Genomic DNA, 14969 nt, shown 5'->3' on the forward strand with positions numbered 1-14969 from the left:
CCACTGAGCCTGTTTCACCTTCCACTATGATAATATGACACTAAATGTGAACACCTTTTAAATAGGGTGTCTCCTTCACTGGGCCAGGAATAAACCCCCTTCAGCTTTCACCACTTGCATGAGATGAGAAACAAAGTTTTGTAGATTGGGAAGATAAGTGGGTCAGCATTCTGATGAATGTGTGCAGGAATCCTTGTTCTGCTAATATCTTTAATATCTTTTGAAGGACTAAATGTGGATATTTATAATCATGCAAAAATTATTCTAAATTATATGTACATGGAAGTATGTACTGTATAATATAGTCTGAGTTCTCACAATTCAGGTGCAATCTAAACATGGCATGTGGCTGTATTGTTTGCACTCAAGTATATTTCCCTATAGTGGGTCCAAACTCTGAAAACTCTCCTGAGTGCTTATTCCGGCAAAACTCCCATTAACATCATTGGGATTTGGCATATACAGTTCAGCTATGGCCAGTGAAACCTCAGTTAACTGACACTCTGTAAACTGTATCAAATTAGCTTTTCTACAAAACTTTCCATTGTCAAATCCTCGTTTGTATTATCTTTCATCCTGAAAGATAAAGAAGTTCCTTTGTTAATTGTCTGTTTTGAGTGATGCATAAGCATCTAAAAACTGCTCTAGACTTGTAATTATTAGGCATTAAACATGGCTGCTTTTGAATGTTCCTTAAATTGTAGCTGCTAATTTACTCAGATTAATAAAAAGCATATTCTTTAAGGTAACATTTCCCCTATCCGTTCTCTATTGGAGAAGTACTATTTTTCATGTTTGTTTCAAGTGGTTCATGTCATGTATATCTTGGAGAACACCAAAGGCTAAAGTCATCCTTGATCAAAGTTAAAAAGAAATGTAGGGTTTTCAGCACTTGTTCAAGTTTGAGAGGTGGACCATCTTTTTGAAGAGGATACAGAATAAATTGATTTTGACTGGGAGAATAGCATAGCCACAGCCTCCTTTCAGATTGCACTGATGAGAACAATACATGGATGATGCTATAAGTCAAGGAAGCTAATCTCACTTCAAACCTATTATACGAGTTTGATCAAACTGCGGCAAAATCATAGAAGCAAAGAAAAATACTACTAGACAGCTCCGCTGCACTTAAAGTACCCAGCCTGTGCTAGATAACATTACAGTATAAAACAAATTGGAAAGCAGTGTATGGTAACATCTGAATTCATTTTTTCAGCCAATTCAGCAAAGCTGAATGGGAGAAGAAAAAGTTTGATAAGGCAATTGGGTAAGTACAAGATGTTTAAAAAAAAGTTGACATAAGCACAATGACGCTGATTGATGTTGTACATGTAAAAATTTGTTCTCTTTATAAAAAAACTTTTTTAATTCAATTTTTAATGAAATGTCAGTATTAACACCATTTGCTATTTTATGCTTATCTTAGCCATACGTTGATTATCTAATGTACTACTTTTCTAATTGCTTCTTAGTAACTGGAAGGACTTCTTAAAATGATAAGCATTTACTTGTGACTGTGTGTAACTGCACATATGAAGGGTTGAATAAACCTCATGAGGTGGGGTCTCACGTTTGACTGTGGCACAGACAAGTTGTGATTTATTAACAGGCCACTTGCCACCAACTGTACTAACAGGATGTGTGGCCTGGGATAAGTGATGTGGGATTTCTTAGCCATGATTGAGGCATGACTGCATTACTTCCTTTGTTTAATGAGGATCACAAATCAAGGGATAATGTCCTTTTTCTTAACACAAGGACCATATTGACTGCTTATTAAAATACATCTTCCTTGATCATTCACTTTCTTGACTGTGTAGGATGTTGCCCCATTATGCAGATAATTCATTTCCATTTCAAACAGGTCTTTGATCTATAGTGAGGTAACTTAATCATTATACTAGAGATTTATTTACATGTTGTTTGGGATTTTTCCAACAGCAAAGTAAACCTGTGGGCATTCAAAGAATATTTTATCCGTTTTTATCATTTCCAATGTCTGCTAGGACAAGCAGGGAACCTATGCATATTTTCAACTGGCTTTTTTTTTATATGTTTAAAGAGACTGTGTACTACCCTTCTAGGCAGTTTTGTTAATCTCGTGCTGGTCCAGAGCTGACATTCTTCACTATCGGGGTAACTATGTATGTACAATACAAGTGGTGGTTTAAAGTGTAGCAGGGCAGTAATAATAACAAATTACTTGACATAATGAAAACTGTGTCATGTGTGGCACTCCCTTTCTACAATGAGTTCAAGAACACCAAGACGTTAATAAGCAGGTCTTACTCTTCTTCCACAGAAATATTTCCATGGTGCTTCTGTGGAAATGATTAGCAAGATGATGAAACTCTTATTTTCAGTGTGGTACAGGCAGATATCATAATGTGATACTGCCATTAAAATGTACAGAATACAGAGGATAAATCATTTTTTGTTCTCGGTTACTTTGTTCTAAGAGCCTTGTCAGATAAGGGAAAATAACCAATGTCAAGGATTATTCTTAAAAGCAAAATCTGTGGTAATTTACTTCCCCCAGCCTTTTAGTTTCACCAGCATTTCCTATAAATCCTACTCTTTACTCTTCTTCCAGCTATTCTTTTGCTATTGTTGGCATTAACATAACTGACCTTGCGTACAACCTGCTTGTGAGTGGCGCGCTGAAGACCCATTTCTACAACGTTGCTCCAGAGGCTCCAACGTTATCCCATTTCCAACAAACATTCTGTAAGTTTTTGTTTTGTTTGCATTACCAGTAACCTTAAAATCACTTAAAATCACAGTAGCCTTAAAATCACTCCGGGATGGTGAATTGCAGTGAACAACGTTGGTGCAGCACGGGTGGGCATCATCCTAATCTTATTATTTTATCTTTGTGATGTTTGGACCCCGGAGCATACTGTGTATGTTGTTGTGCAAAACAGACAGGTGAACCAGTTCAGGAAAAAGATGGAGGGGGGGGATGACAGAATCATACAGAAGGACTCCTCCCATCTATCCAAGCCAGACCCCTCTCTCTCGATATAATCTCCTATCCACTCTGCAGTGCTTACCTGCAGAACATCTATGATACGGATACTACAGAGCAGGAACTCAGCACTGTAAATAGGAGTGATGAACTGATGCATTGGCAGCTGGACCTTTTTCAGAAGTATAGGGCCTTCCACTACCTCAGCACAACTGGTGAATTAGGATCTGAATTTAACTTTAAAGAAAAATTAAAAATTGAACTTACAAAAAGGGGCTTTTCAGGGTGAGAAATCCTGTAAATGGTTTGGAGCTCCTGATGGTACAGGGAAAGGAGAGTCTGCCTGAACTATGAAAGAGTAAGATCTGGAGTTAACTAGTAGGCAGCATTTGGTAGCACCTGATGGTTGAGGTTAGAGAAGGGAATGAATTAATGGATGAAGTGTGTGTGTTGGGGGGGGACATGGGTGAGAAGGAGCTGAAAATAAAATGGAAAATAATATAAGCAAGCATTTGACAAGAGGAAGTTGAAGGTGTTAGATTTTTTTTTTCAAGTAGGATCATCAGAGACAAAAGGAATGGAAATAGTGTCAATAACTATATTGCTTGTTCCCTCTTTCTGATGTTTTTGGTTAGATTACAATAAGATCTTTGGGGCTGAGACCAGTCTTATTTTATGTCTGTAAAGTGCCTAACATGCTTCTGGCTGGTAGATATAGTAAATAATAAATCTTAAAGTGCTTAAAATATTCACTAATGCTCTTCAGAACTGTGCTCCTGTATAAGACGACTCATTACCCTGTGGGCAAGCTCCATACACCAGCAAGGATCAGCCCCTGTGGTTTTGTGATGGATTCTGGGTTGTCACAGCTGGCTGGAGCAGGCTAGCATAAATTCAGGGGAGCTAACCTTCTTACTGTGTGGTATGTGACAGATACAAAGATTCCACTATAATCTCTGCAGACTACAGCTGAGTGTGTGTGTTTAAGGTAAGTTTACAATGAGTTGTTTGCCAAACAAAGAGGAACAGATACTTCAACGTTTCAAAGGCTCTTTCTCAGCGGATTTTCAGATTCTCTTTCTCATTGACGCTGTCCAGTCAGTTTCTGCAAATCCCTTCTTGGCCAGTGTGCCTTAGTTTTTTGAGTGAGTGAGTGGATCTTTTGGATAGGCTCATGTTGTTTTCACATTGTCTGTTATCTCCAGTGTTGCTGCATCCTCAAAGTCTTGTGAAATCTACAAAGTTTTAAGTAATTTTTACACTTTAGAAAGGCCTTTCCAGAGGTGACTGCTTGTTTTCTGTGCACCAGTGCTCAGCTCCAGCCACCAGATGTCACTGTTCTGCTTGGTGATCCCATTGCAGATGCTTCTTTCTGCTCCCATCTTTACTGACCCTACAATTCCATCTTATTTCACTGCCTGCCCTGTGTGCCTACAAAAACAGGGGAGCTCCCTGGCCAGACATGGAGACCGTTTGGGAGCAGGCACAATAGGGCCAAGAAATTACATTTACCACCCTCTCCTAGCTTAATGCTGCAGTGGGATAAAAACCACAGGGCTAAGAATTCCATGGTGGAGTAGACTTCCCATGCTGATTGGGGAGGTGGTGGAGCTGCTGGGGATGTGGGGTGGCTGGAGTCATCCCAAGGTGGTGGGATTGTGTGTGGGAAGAAAGTCAGGATATATGTAGGGAAGGAGTGCTGCTTTCTCTATGATCAAATATCTGACAGACTGACCACGCCAAACATACATTATTGTTAAGCCAGTCTCATTGTTTGGGAAGTGGGGGGCATTATGAATTGGTTTTTTCACGCAGTTTTTCACTCACACAGTTCTGTATTCTTCCCCACTACACACTCAGACAGTTTTCCCCCACGGCCTTAGTCATCCTAGGTTTCAACTAATTGAATGCAGCTGAGAAAAATTGAAACACAATTAGGCTGCAGTAAATGCCTGAAGGCTGTATGTCTGATTCTGAAAGTCAAAATTACAATGCACAGCAAGTACTCTTTCTAGGTGAAAGAATACAATAGCTGTACTGATTTGACCTTCCAACGCTGGGCCAAATTCTGCTCTCGTCTGCACCCATTCAATCCTCCTGGACTTTGGTGGGTTTGCCTGGGTGTAGCTGAGTGCAGAATTTGACTCACCATTCCCACAGCAGCACTGAAATCTCTTGATACTACAAGCAATGCACTCAATTCTATATCGTTCATTAATATGAAGTTCCTTTTGATGTAATAAAAATAACCCTTCATGCTGAACACCAAGCCACTTCTCATGCTGTATAAATAATAATACTTTTGAAACACCTGGATCATGAGAATCACAACCATAATATATTTCCCTTTAATAATAATTTTTAAAGGTGTTTTGCTGAGCTAGGTTTTTCCTTCAAAGAAAAACCTTCCAGCTTTAGGAGGAGTATCTGTCTGCCCCAGTACATGAAAATGGTATTGTTTATAAATTACCCATGGAATCCACTGTGTAGCTTGTAAAGTCTAGCAATAAGGTACCATTTTGCAAGTGAATAGACTGGGTGAGATGTTTATCAAACCAAAGATGGAATCAAGTACCTAACAAAAGTGTCCGGGAGTAAGTCCTGATTGAGCAAAGCCCATGGCATATGCTTAAGTCCATCCCTATTCGGGAAAGCACATAAGGCTGTGTGTAAGGCCTGTTGGCTTCAAGCACATGCTTAAGTGCTTTGCTGAACTGGACTACACAACCCATAGTATTTCTTGACACAGAGCTGTTTGTTGACAATGTTCTACCTCCAGACCACTGCTGGGAAAGTGATGCAGAAATCGCAGAGGGAGCAAAGAATAAAAACAATGCCTTTATCAGGGCAGGTGTCATAGGGTATATGTTTTATCTCATGCCTTTTCCCTACACAAGGCGGGTTTTCCAAGGCCAATTATTTCTTGCCCCTGGCATTTGTCTAGCCACGATTATGTGCAAAGCCAATATGGTGGAATCCTTTATTCGTGTTTAGAAAGACCTGTGTAAAACTGAATGTTCCTGGCAAAGATCCAGTAACTAGTTGTTTTCAGACTGTAAGTTAGGTTAACTCACAATTCATAAATTAAATGGTTTTTAAGTGTAGGGCTTGTTCAGTAAATATTTTATAATCGACACTTCCCTAGAGGCTGTTTATAATATACAGTAAGTGTTGTTGCATAGATATTTGAGCATGAGAATAACTGAATATAAACAAAAGACACTTGGTAAAGACTGATTCTTATTAATAATGTCATCTCTTAATACTTGTAGCCTGCAGTTGAATATTAAAATATATTTTGTATTTCACTTGGTTTATCCAGGCATAAGTTAACAATTTTATAACTGCATATCAAGAGAGGAGAGATCTAGTAGTTTGAGATTTCTTTTAATTATTTATTGGTAAAGTTAGGCCATTTCATTGATATAGGTAACAATAAAAATCTTTAAAGTTTGCATTAGCAATTGAGTAATCTTTCAAAAGTGCTTCTCTAAATTCAGGCCTTAATTCAAGACAACATCCCAATTTGGGAAAGCTTTAAAACACATGAGTAAGTGTCCTCCTGAATGGGAGCTCTTGGTGTCATAAAATTAGTATATTTTCTTCTGTTAAGAAGTACATTATAGTAATTCCATTACTATTGCGAGCACATCTTTATAAGTTATTTCATTTTAATTATTTGAAGATGCCTCTTAAAGGCTTGTTTTAATATTGTATGCTGTGGTGCTTTATTTCTTAGTATGATTAACACAGCTTCATCAAATAATACATCAGACTTCAATGGTACTAGTTTCACCTACCCCACAGTATGCATTATGATGTCTGATTGCAGTGCTTGCTATTCTGTAGACGAGACAACATCTTTACCTGTGTTCCAATTCTTTAAATATTGAATTTTTTTTAGGCTATTTGATGCATGAATTCCATAAATTCTGGATTGAAGAGGATCCACTGGACATAATGGAGTTTAACCGTGTGCGAGAGAAATTTCACAAGCAAATTTTAAAACAGCTCCAGAATCCAGACATGGCTCTGTGCCCTCACTTTGCTGCCTCAGAAAGCTTAATCAACATGTAGTCATTCACTTGATTTGATTTGAGAACACTGCCTCACTCTTCTCTTAGGTCACACTTTAGATCATCACTAACATATTGAATGACCATGGCGATTGTATGCATGCCTTTTGGTGCAGTATTCATCTATTTTTGTCATAAATATTAGATCCCCTTACACGTCTCTTTCCAGGGGATTTCTCATTAAATGGGTGCTCATATTGCGGCATTATGCAGTGTTACGTTCTGAGTTGATGTCCAGGTATCAAGAGTTTTCTATTTTTTTAGACCTTTTTTTCCCCATAATTCGGCATTGAAGAATTGTATTTCTCTAGCATTGTTTTGTATATGTGGAATAATTATCTGAATCTTGTATTGTGAAAACCTTTTAACTTATTGATATGTTTTGTGATAACTACTGACATTTCAAGTAAAGTACATGTTTGGATTTCATCTAGAAGATAATGTATGTAACTTTAATCTAATGCACAAAAACACATTAAAGACCAATTTTTTCCATGCAATCATATATGCTTAATGAAAAATTAATGAGGTTTGAGACAAATGTCAGTGGGAACAATTTATTTAAAATATGCAGAATTGCAATGGGACTCCACAGCTGCATGAATACGAAAAGAGCTCAAGACTTTGCTGCATTCACACTGAAGAGCAAATATATTCATAATGACTGAACATCTCGGGTGGTCTTTACAAAAAGTTACATGGGGTTATAGCCACCCAGCACCCACTAGCCCGTCTAAATTCCAGTGCACTGCTTTGAAATCAAGGGGTTAATATGTCACATGTCTGAATGCAGCATGATTTGATCATGTGTTGGAAGTACTGAAAACTTTACTTTGTGTTGTCAACTCAATTCCCAGGAGGGAATTGGGGGGAGGGATAGCTCAGTGGTTTGAGCATTTGCCTGCTAAACCCAGGGTTGTGAGTTCAATCCTTGAGGGGGCCATTTAGGAATCTGGGGCAAAAATTGGGGATTGGTCCTGCTTTGAGCAGGGGGTTGGACTAGATGATCTCCTGAGGGCCCTTCCAAACCTGGTATTCTATGATTCTATGAACTGAGAGAAATAGTTGATTAGAAGGTTTAGAAGAAAACCACACAAGTTTCCCAGGTCACTTTAAAAAAGGGTGTCTGTCACTATGATTGACCAGTGTTTACCAGGGCATTTCATACCCTGGATATTTTTTTACCTTCTGAACAATCAATTTTAGTATTAGTCCAAGTTTGTTACCACTTGCGTATTGAGATAAAATGTAGAGTATTGCCCAACTATGTGAATTATACAAATAAATTATCTGTCATTCTCAACAGGGAAACAGCATGGGATTTTATTTCTAAGGTACCTACACGTAAATTAAAATGAATGTTCCTGTGCTTTCAGGGATGTCATTGGGTGAAAGGGAACATACCCATCTCAGCAGCGCTTCTCTCTGGCCGACATGAAAAGCAATATGGGCCTGATCCAAAGCAGATCTCCCATTGACTTTGAGGCTGCAATTTTTCCCCAATGACTTTAGAAACTAGAGAGACTCAGAATACCCTCTGTTGCACACAAGGTGCATGAAAATGGGAGAAATAAGATATTTGTTCAATTCTTTTGGTACTACTTGGTTAGCACTGATTTGGAGAGAGATTACTTACAGTATTGGTGAGGACAATGCATGTAATGCCAGCAACATTATATTTAAATGATGTTTTTCTGTCTCAAACTCAAAAAGCATCTAAAACAGGGTCTGGATTATAACTTTTGATGCTTTACAATTCTGTCTTCCCCGTTCCCCACATTTAATTGAGCAAAGCAATCAAATTCAGGCTGCAGTGTTTTGCACGTAGTTGCAGCCTGCTGAGATTTTAAAAGAAGACACAATATTTGATCCTCTACATCTGAATTTGCAAGAGAAAATCCAGGTCAGTGTTACCTTTCTAAGGGCTGGTCTTCACTACTGGGAGATCGACACTGCTGCAATCAGTGCAGCAGGGGTCAATTTAGCAGGTCGAGTGAAGACCCGCTAAATAGACAGCAGAGCGCTCTCCGGTCGACCCCGGTACTCCACCTCTCTGAGAAGAGTAAAAGAAGTCAACCAGAAAGCGTCTCCTGTCAACACAGCGCAGTAAAGACGCCAAGGTAAGTCGACCTAAGCTATCTTATTCACATAGCTGGAGTAGCGTAACTTCATAGGCGCTGACTCCATGGGTGCTTCAGGGCTGCCAAGCTCCCCTCCCCGCATCACCTCCACTGAGTGCGCCGTGTCCCTGCTCCTCCACCTCCCACCCAGCATTTGCCCTCTGTGTAGCAAGCTCCAGGAGGGAGGGGGGAGGAGCGGGAACGTGGTGTGCTCAGGGGAGGAGGCGGGGCCTGGGTGGGGATTTGGGGAAGGAGTTGGAATAGAGGCAGGGAAAGGGTGGAGTTGGGGTGGGGACTTTGGGGAAAGGGTTAGGGTGGGTGCGGGGCAGTGGTGGAGTTGGGGCGGGGCCGGGGCAAAGGAGGGTCGAGCACCCACCGGCGCCAGTAGAAGTCAGCACCTATGCGTAACTTAGGTCGACTTATACCAGTAGTAGTAAACTCACCCTAATAGTGTGACCTTCACAGCTATGGTATGTCTTTTCTCCAGGTGCCTATATGTTCAGAAAATAACATCTAGTTGTGTGTTAGCATAATGATGACCCAGCTGCTTTCGTGATACTTCTGCTATCTTCCAGCGAGAGTGGTATGCAGTGTTGTTGTAGCTGTCTCAGTCCCAGGATATTAGTGTGACAATGTGGGTGAGGTAACATCTTTTATTGGACCAACTTCGGTCCGTGAGAGAGACAAACTTTTGAGCTTACACAGAGCTCTTCTTCAAGTCTGGGTTAGTTTCCCAGACCAGAAGAAGAGCTCTGTGTAAGCTTAGAAGCTGGTGTCTCTCACCAACAGAAGTTGGTCCAATAACAGTGAGTAGTGTGCAAAGAGATGGATTCAATGGTGCTAAACATGTAATTTCCCTTTCCCTTGGAGACCCATCATATCCCCTTTGCCGCCGAGGAAGCCCCACTATTTTTGTTTTGTGTATTTTATTTATTTATTTTTGCAGTCCATGTTTTCCTCAGTCTTGACGGGCAGCACCCTTGTTCTTCCTGTTCTTGCCCTATCTGCAGCAGAGTGGCTCCATCAAGATGACTGTGAGCTATTCGGAGAGGGTGGCTCAGGGAGTCTGTGTGCTTTCTCCTATTAAGATCTGACTTCAGATCCTGCCGCACAAGAAAACGAGCTCAGTCTTGCTCCTCTCCATCCATCCCCTGAAATGGTGCAGTAGCTGACTTTCCACTGAGCTTGCTGAGAAGAGGCCATTTATCTTGTTTTGCACAGTGCCCTGCACAAATGGTCCCAACCTAGTTGTGCCCTTTTAGGTGCTACCACAATATAAATGATAAATATTGAGATCTTAAAGCCACCATCTTTCTAGCCCGGAAGGGTTTTCCATCACAGTCTGTCACCAACGTTCCAGAGAGGCCGTGATGACTGGAAGGCTGAGCGCTGAACTGTGAGCCAGGATCTTCCCAGTGTGAATTGTGCCTTTGCCTCTTCGGCTGTGTGGGTCTATCACTTAATCTCCGTGTTTCCCAGTCTGTAAAATGAGGGTCTTGCTTACTCTTGGTCATGGCTTATAATTAAAAAAAAAAAAGTTTGTCTAACACTTTGAAGAAGTAAAATGCTGCATTTGCTAAATGTTCTGATTGTTGGTACCTTGCAATCTCCAGCCACTCCTGCAGCATTCCTAGTCCTTGTTGCCAGTCATGGGACCAAGAGATTGAATTGATTAAAAATGTAACATTGGGTCCCTGTGTCTTATCAGCATAGAGCACTGCAACTAAGCCGCTAGCTTCACATTTGCTAGTAAGAGTGAGTTATGTAGACTACATTGTCCCTCTCTTTTCCTGGAAATACTTTAAATGATTTGAAAACTAATTGGTCAGCTAGATCATCTTGGGTTACTATTGGTGCAAAGAAACAAACCATTTTACTTGTAGTATTTAGCTTAAATGACACACTGTATTGTGGCAATTTAGCTGAGCTAAGGGTGGTGAAGGCAGACTATTGGCAGCGCAAATTATAACATGAGTGTGTTTAGCTAAGGGATACTGCATGAGCACTTTGCTGGTGGAATCCCTCTAATTCGACTGTGTATCTCTATTCCCCCACACTGTGCATGCAGCTCAACCATGTTCTTTTTCCAGATATACCATGAACTATAGAAAATGGCATTTGGCCCTGATCCTGACAAGTGCTGAACTGTCAAAATTCCCATAGATTCCAGTGAGATTTGTGGGTGCTCAGCATCTCAGGACAAAGAGAGAGGTTTCTATTGCACTTGAAGGGATGCTGTCAAATTGTATTGGGTCAGATTCTGCTGCCTGTAATCCTGTTGAGTAGTTCCTTACCCTACAAGTTGCCCAGCTGAAGTCAATGGGACAATTTGCAGAATAAGGTGGTATTAAACATGGGTGAAGGAAGCAGCATCTTCACCTCGGGAGACGGGGTGAACCCACATTTCTTGACTTGATATCAACACCTTTTAGATTAGACTGAAATAATTTTGAAATTCAATTCCCTTGTCACTGATGATGCTGTTTTCCTGGCATTTCTTGCAGCTTGTTTTGCTTCTGTTCATAATCATTTTCACTTTCAGGTTCTCAGTGTTGCAGTGTTCCTGGGGGAATTCTGCACACGCTATTTTAAAATTCTTCCAAATTCTGCATATTTTATTTGTCAAAATAACACAATATAATCACACCAATTTTAATTATTTGTGGTCATTTATTTCAAAATACTTGTCAGCAAGTATGTCTGTAATGATACAGATGAAAAAAAAGATTCAGGAAGTGTTTTTTGACAAATAGGTTCCTTACTAGGCATATTAATATAGAACTCTGAGTAATAATTTATTTAAACTACAATACAGAACTGTATTTCCCGCACCCCTCAGAAGTAGTTCAAAAGTTTGGGGGAGTTGGGAGTAACAGAGGAACTGAGGCAGAGGGAAGTAAATTGCTGGGAAGGAGCCTTGATGTGAACTTGGAGGGTTGTTGGGTATGGGTGGGGAAAGTATGGAACAGTTTTTTGGTGGGGGGCGGAGAGGGATTGTTAGGGAGCTTCCCCCATGCAGACCCTGGCTGACCCCTAGCCTCTCCCATTCAGTCAGGCATATCTTCCCCTGTCCCCATGTGTCCTTGCACCCCCACTCAGTCACCCACTCCCCCATCCCCTATGTGTCTCTGTGCCCCCACTCAGCCATCCTCAGTCCCTATATGGCCCTGCAACCCCTCCACCATCACCATGTGGCCCTGCACTTCCCCTCCCATTCAGCCCCTGCCCCAGTCTGTCCTCCCCCATTAGCCCTTATGAGCACCTGTCTAATCCCCCCCACAGCACCCCATGCTGTCTGTCTCCCCATAGCCCCTGTCTTCTGACCTGGCCCAGGCAGGCACTGTGAAGAAGGCAGGCTCTTTCCCTTCCCTAGCTGGCTGGGAGCAGCTGCTATGATCTATTGCCACAGCAATAGGTGGGCAAAAGGCAGAACTGCAGCAACAACACGGCAGTCTCTCTTTTCTGCGCAAAAAATTAAAAATATGCATGGCTCATTAATTGTGTGTGCACAGTAGCACAGAATTCCCCCAGGAGTACAGTGTTTAGTGTATACAGTGTTGGAGAATACCTTTGAAAACAGGGTTTATAAAAAATCATGGAAACTTTCCTCTTAGTTTTAGGTTTTGTTGTGTGTTTTAAACAAAAATTGCAAAAATTGGCCCAAATTCAAATTGATGGTGTCCATTTGTTTTCTGTGATTTTACTTTCTGGTGTTTGTATTAGACTTAAATTAATTCTTGTTTTTATTTTTCTGACCTCTTCAGCGCTTTGTTTCTGGGGCTGAAAGTTTGTTGTTCTATGCACTTCCCTATTGTGTTCTATTCTGTTGTGTTTAACCTTCTTTACAGGAGACGTTTGACTGGATGCTAGCTTCTTATAAGCAGGGAGAGAAAACAGAGAATGTAAGCAACTAAAGGGTTTGTCTCATTTTTTGCTGTTGCCTTCTATGGGAACAGAATTGGGCCCATTTTGCTGTGCTGAAAATATCTCAAACTTACTCATGGAGTAGAGAAAAGCCTTAGCTGTGAAATGCTAATTTCACTTACTATTATCGGATGTCTTAGATCCTATCTTTCTCGATATCTATGGCTTTTGCTCCTTCAATTTGAATAAAAGATTTTAAGGGACTGTTGTAATCATCTGGTCTGCCCTCCTATATACCACAGGCTATAGAATTTAACCCAGTGCAACCCATAACTTCTGGCTGAATTGAGGATCTCTCTTTAAAAGATACCCAAGCTTAGATTCCATAGTTTAACACAAGTGCTAAATAAGTCCTATGTATTTTTATATCCAGCCACCGTGCTGGAGTAAATAGGATGCTGAGACAGATCCCAGAGGCTGTTGTTGCCAAGTGCTCTACAGCAGCACCCCAGCGCTGTGAAAGGCCTCAGTGCCCATAGGGCTTCTTTCTCTGTCAGTGCACTGGCAGATAATTACAAACTGCTTCATGTTACGTGCCACACCCAGGGAAGGTTGTGGCTACGGGAAAACCACCCTGGCACTGAAAGGTTTAGTGTGGTGTGCTGCAGAAACGGAAGCGTGGAGCTACTGATGGAAAATGAAGAAAGGGCCATAGGAAATAAGTGACATCACGTTAACTTAAGTCCGTGTGAAATAGCATGGGGGTTTCCAACCTTTCTGACCATGCCAAGATTAATTCAGCTGCCACAACATAAACCCCTGGACTTAAATGGATTTGGTTGTGCTCTGAATTCTAGCTGTTGTCAGGGCTCCTACAGCATTGCAGGGAATTGACTACTACAGAGCTATGACAGTGTGAGGCTCTTGTTTTGCTTATAGCCCCACAAAGATGATGCGTGGGAGTGGGAGGTGTTGCTGTTAGGTATCAGCTTTTCATCTGGAGTTCTAGCTTTCTTTAGGTTTTAGTAAGTTGTTACTATTTTGTCCAATAGCTCAGAGTTAGTTTCACTTTTCTTTGATTGCTTTTCTTTTCCAATGGAATGTAGTTTTTACTCATTTGCTGGCACAAGTCTATACATACACGTCTCCAGAAGGAGCCTTAGCTCTTGGAATCTGCTATCCCTTGGCTTCTTCCTGCACCAGAGCTGCATTGAGAGTTGCCCAGGGTGGAGGGAGGAAGGTGGAGGATGTTGCTCTACCATAGGTTTGAGCATTCAGCTGATTTTAAAGAGCCCCTGTGATTGGTGTACATGGGAGATGCTGTGCCATCTGCCCCAGGAGACCTTGCAGGGGAGGTGGTGGAGTGGAAATGCTGGCCAGAGTAATTCCCAGCCAGTAGGGAATTTTCAGCACATTGTAAATTGGGATTGCTGTAGACGTTTGGAGTAGGGAGTGTGTGTATAAACTATGGTGAATTAGGCGTCAGGGTGGCTGTGATCTTTTTCTTCCCACCCAACCTTTGCAAAGAGAGCCATTCTGGAGGAGGGGCACCTGCGTATCCATGAGGGAGCAGAAAAGAGTTGTTCTACATGAAAGGGTGTCTGGGCAGCATCCCCTCTTGTGTTGCTCCCACAACGATCAGATGCTTTAAAGCAGATGGGTCAGCTACTTAGCAGGAGCTGTCAGATGCTCCCTCCCTCCCACCCTGCATCAGTCCTACCTGGGGGTCACAGCTGTAGTGTGGGCAGGAGAACTGCTGCAGTTCAAATACCTTGGTCCCTCTGTTCCCTACTTCCTCTCAGGGCTGGTGCACCCTACTGTTCTGCCCACCTCACAAGAGCCATTGGCAGCTCAAGGAGTTCAGAGGTTCCCTTGGAGTCGGGTAGGATTCCATCATGGACGCTGCAGGCTGTGTGGCACTGGTGGTCACACACCGCTTGG

At 41.5% G+C, this 14969-nt stretch overlaps 1 protein-coding gene across 17 annotated transcripts in view; it reads left to right on the forward strand.

Annotated features, from left to right (window-relative positions):
- ELMOD1 (ELMO domain containing 1) overlaps window positions 1-7547 on the forward strand; it is a 63294-nt gene extending 55747 nt beyond the window's left edge. For all 17 annotated transcript variants that reach the window (XM_043529864.1, XM_043529897.1, XM_043529907.1 and 14 more), the window contains 3 exons: window positions 1217-1267; window positions 2594-2727; window positions 6873-7547. In XM_043529864.1, the coding sequence (XP_043385799.1) occupies window positions 1217-1267; window positions 2594-2727; window positions 6873-7045 (358 nt within the window). In that variant the 3' untranslated portion in view covers window positions 7046-7547. The remainder of the gene's footprint in view (window positions 1-1216; window positions 1268-2593; window positions 2728-6872) is intronic.
- The last annotated feature ends 7422 nt before the right edge of the window (window positions 7548-14969 follow it).

Source organism: Chelonia mydas, chromosome 1, assembly GCF_015237465.2.
Source record: "Chelonia mydas isolate rCheMyd1 chromosome 1, rCheMyd1.pri.v2, whole genome shotgun sequence".
In the NCBI taxonomy this organism is placed as follows: domain Eukaryota; kingdom Metazoa; phylum Chordata; order Testudines; family Cheloniidae; genus Chelonia; species Chelonia mydas.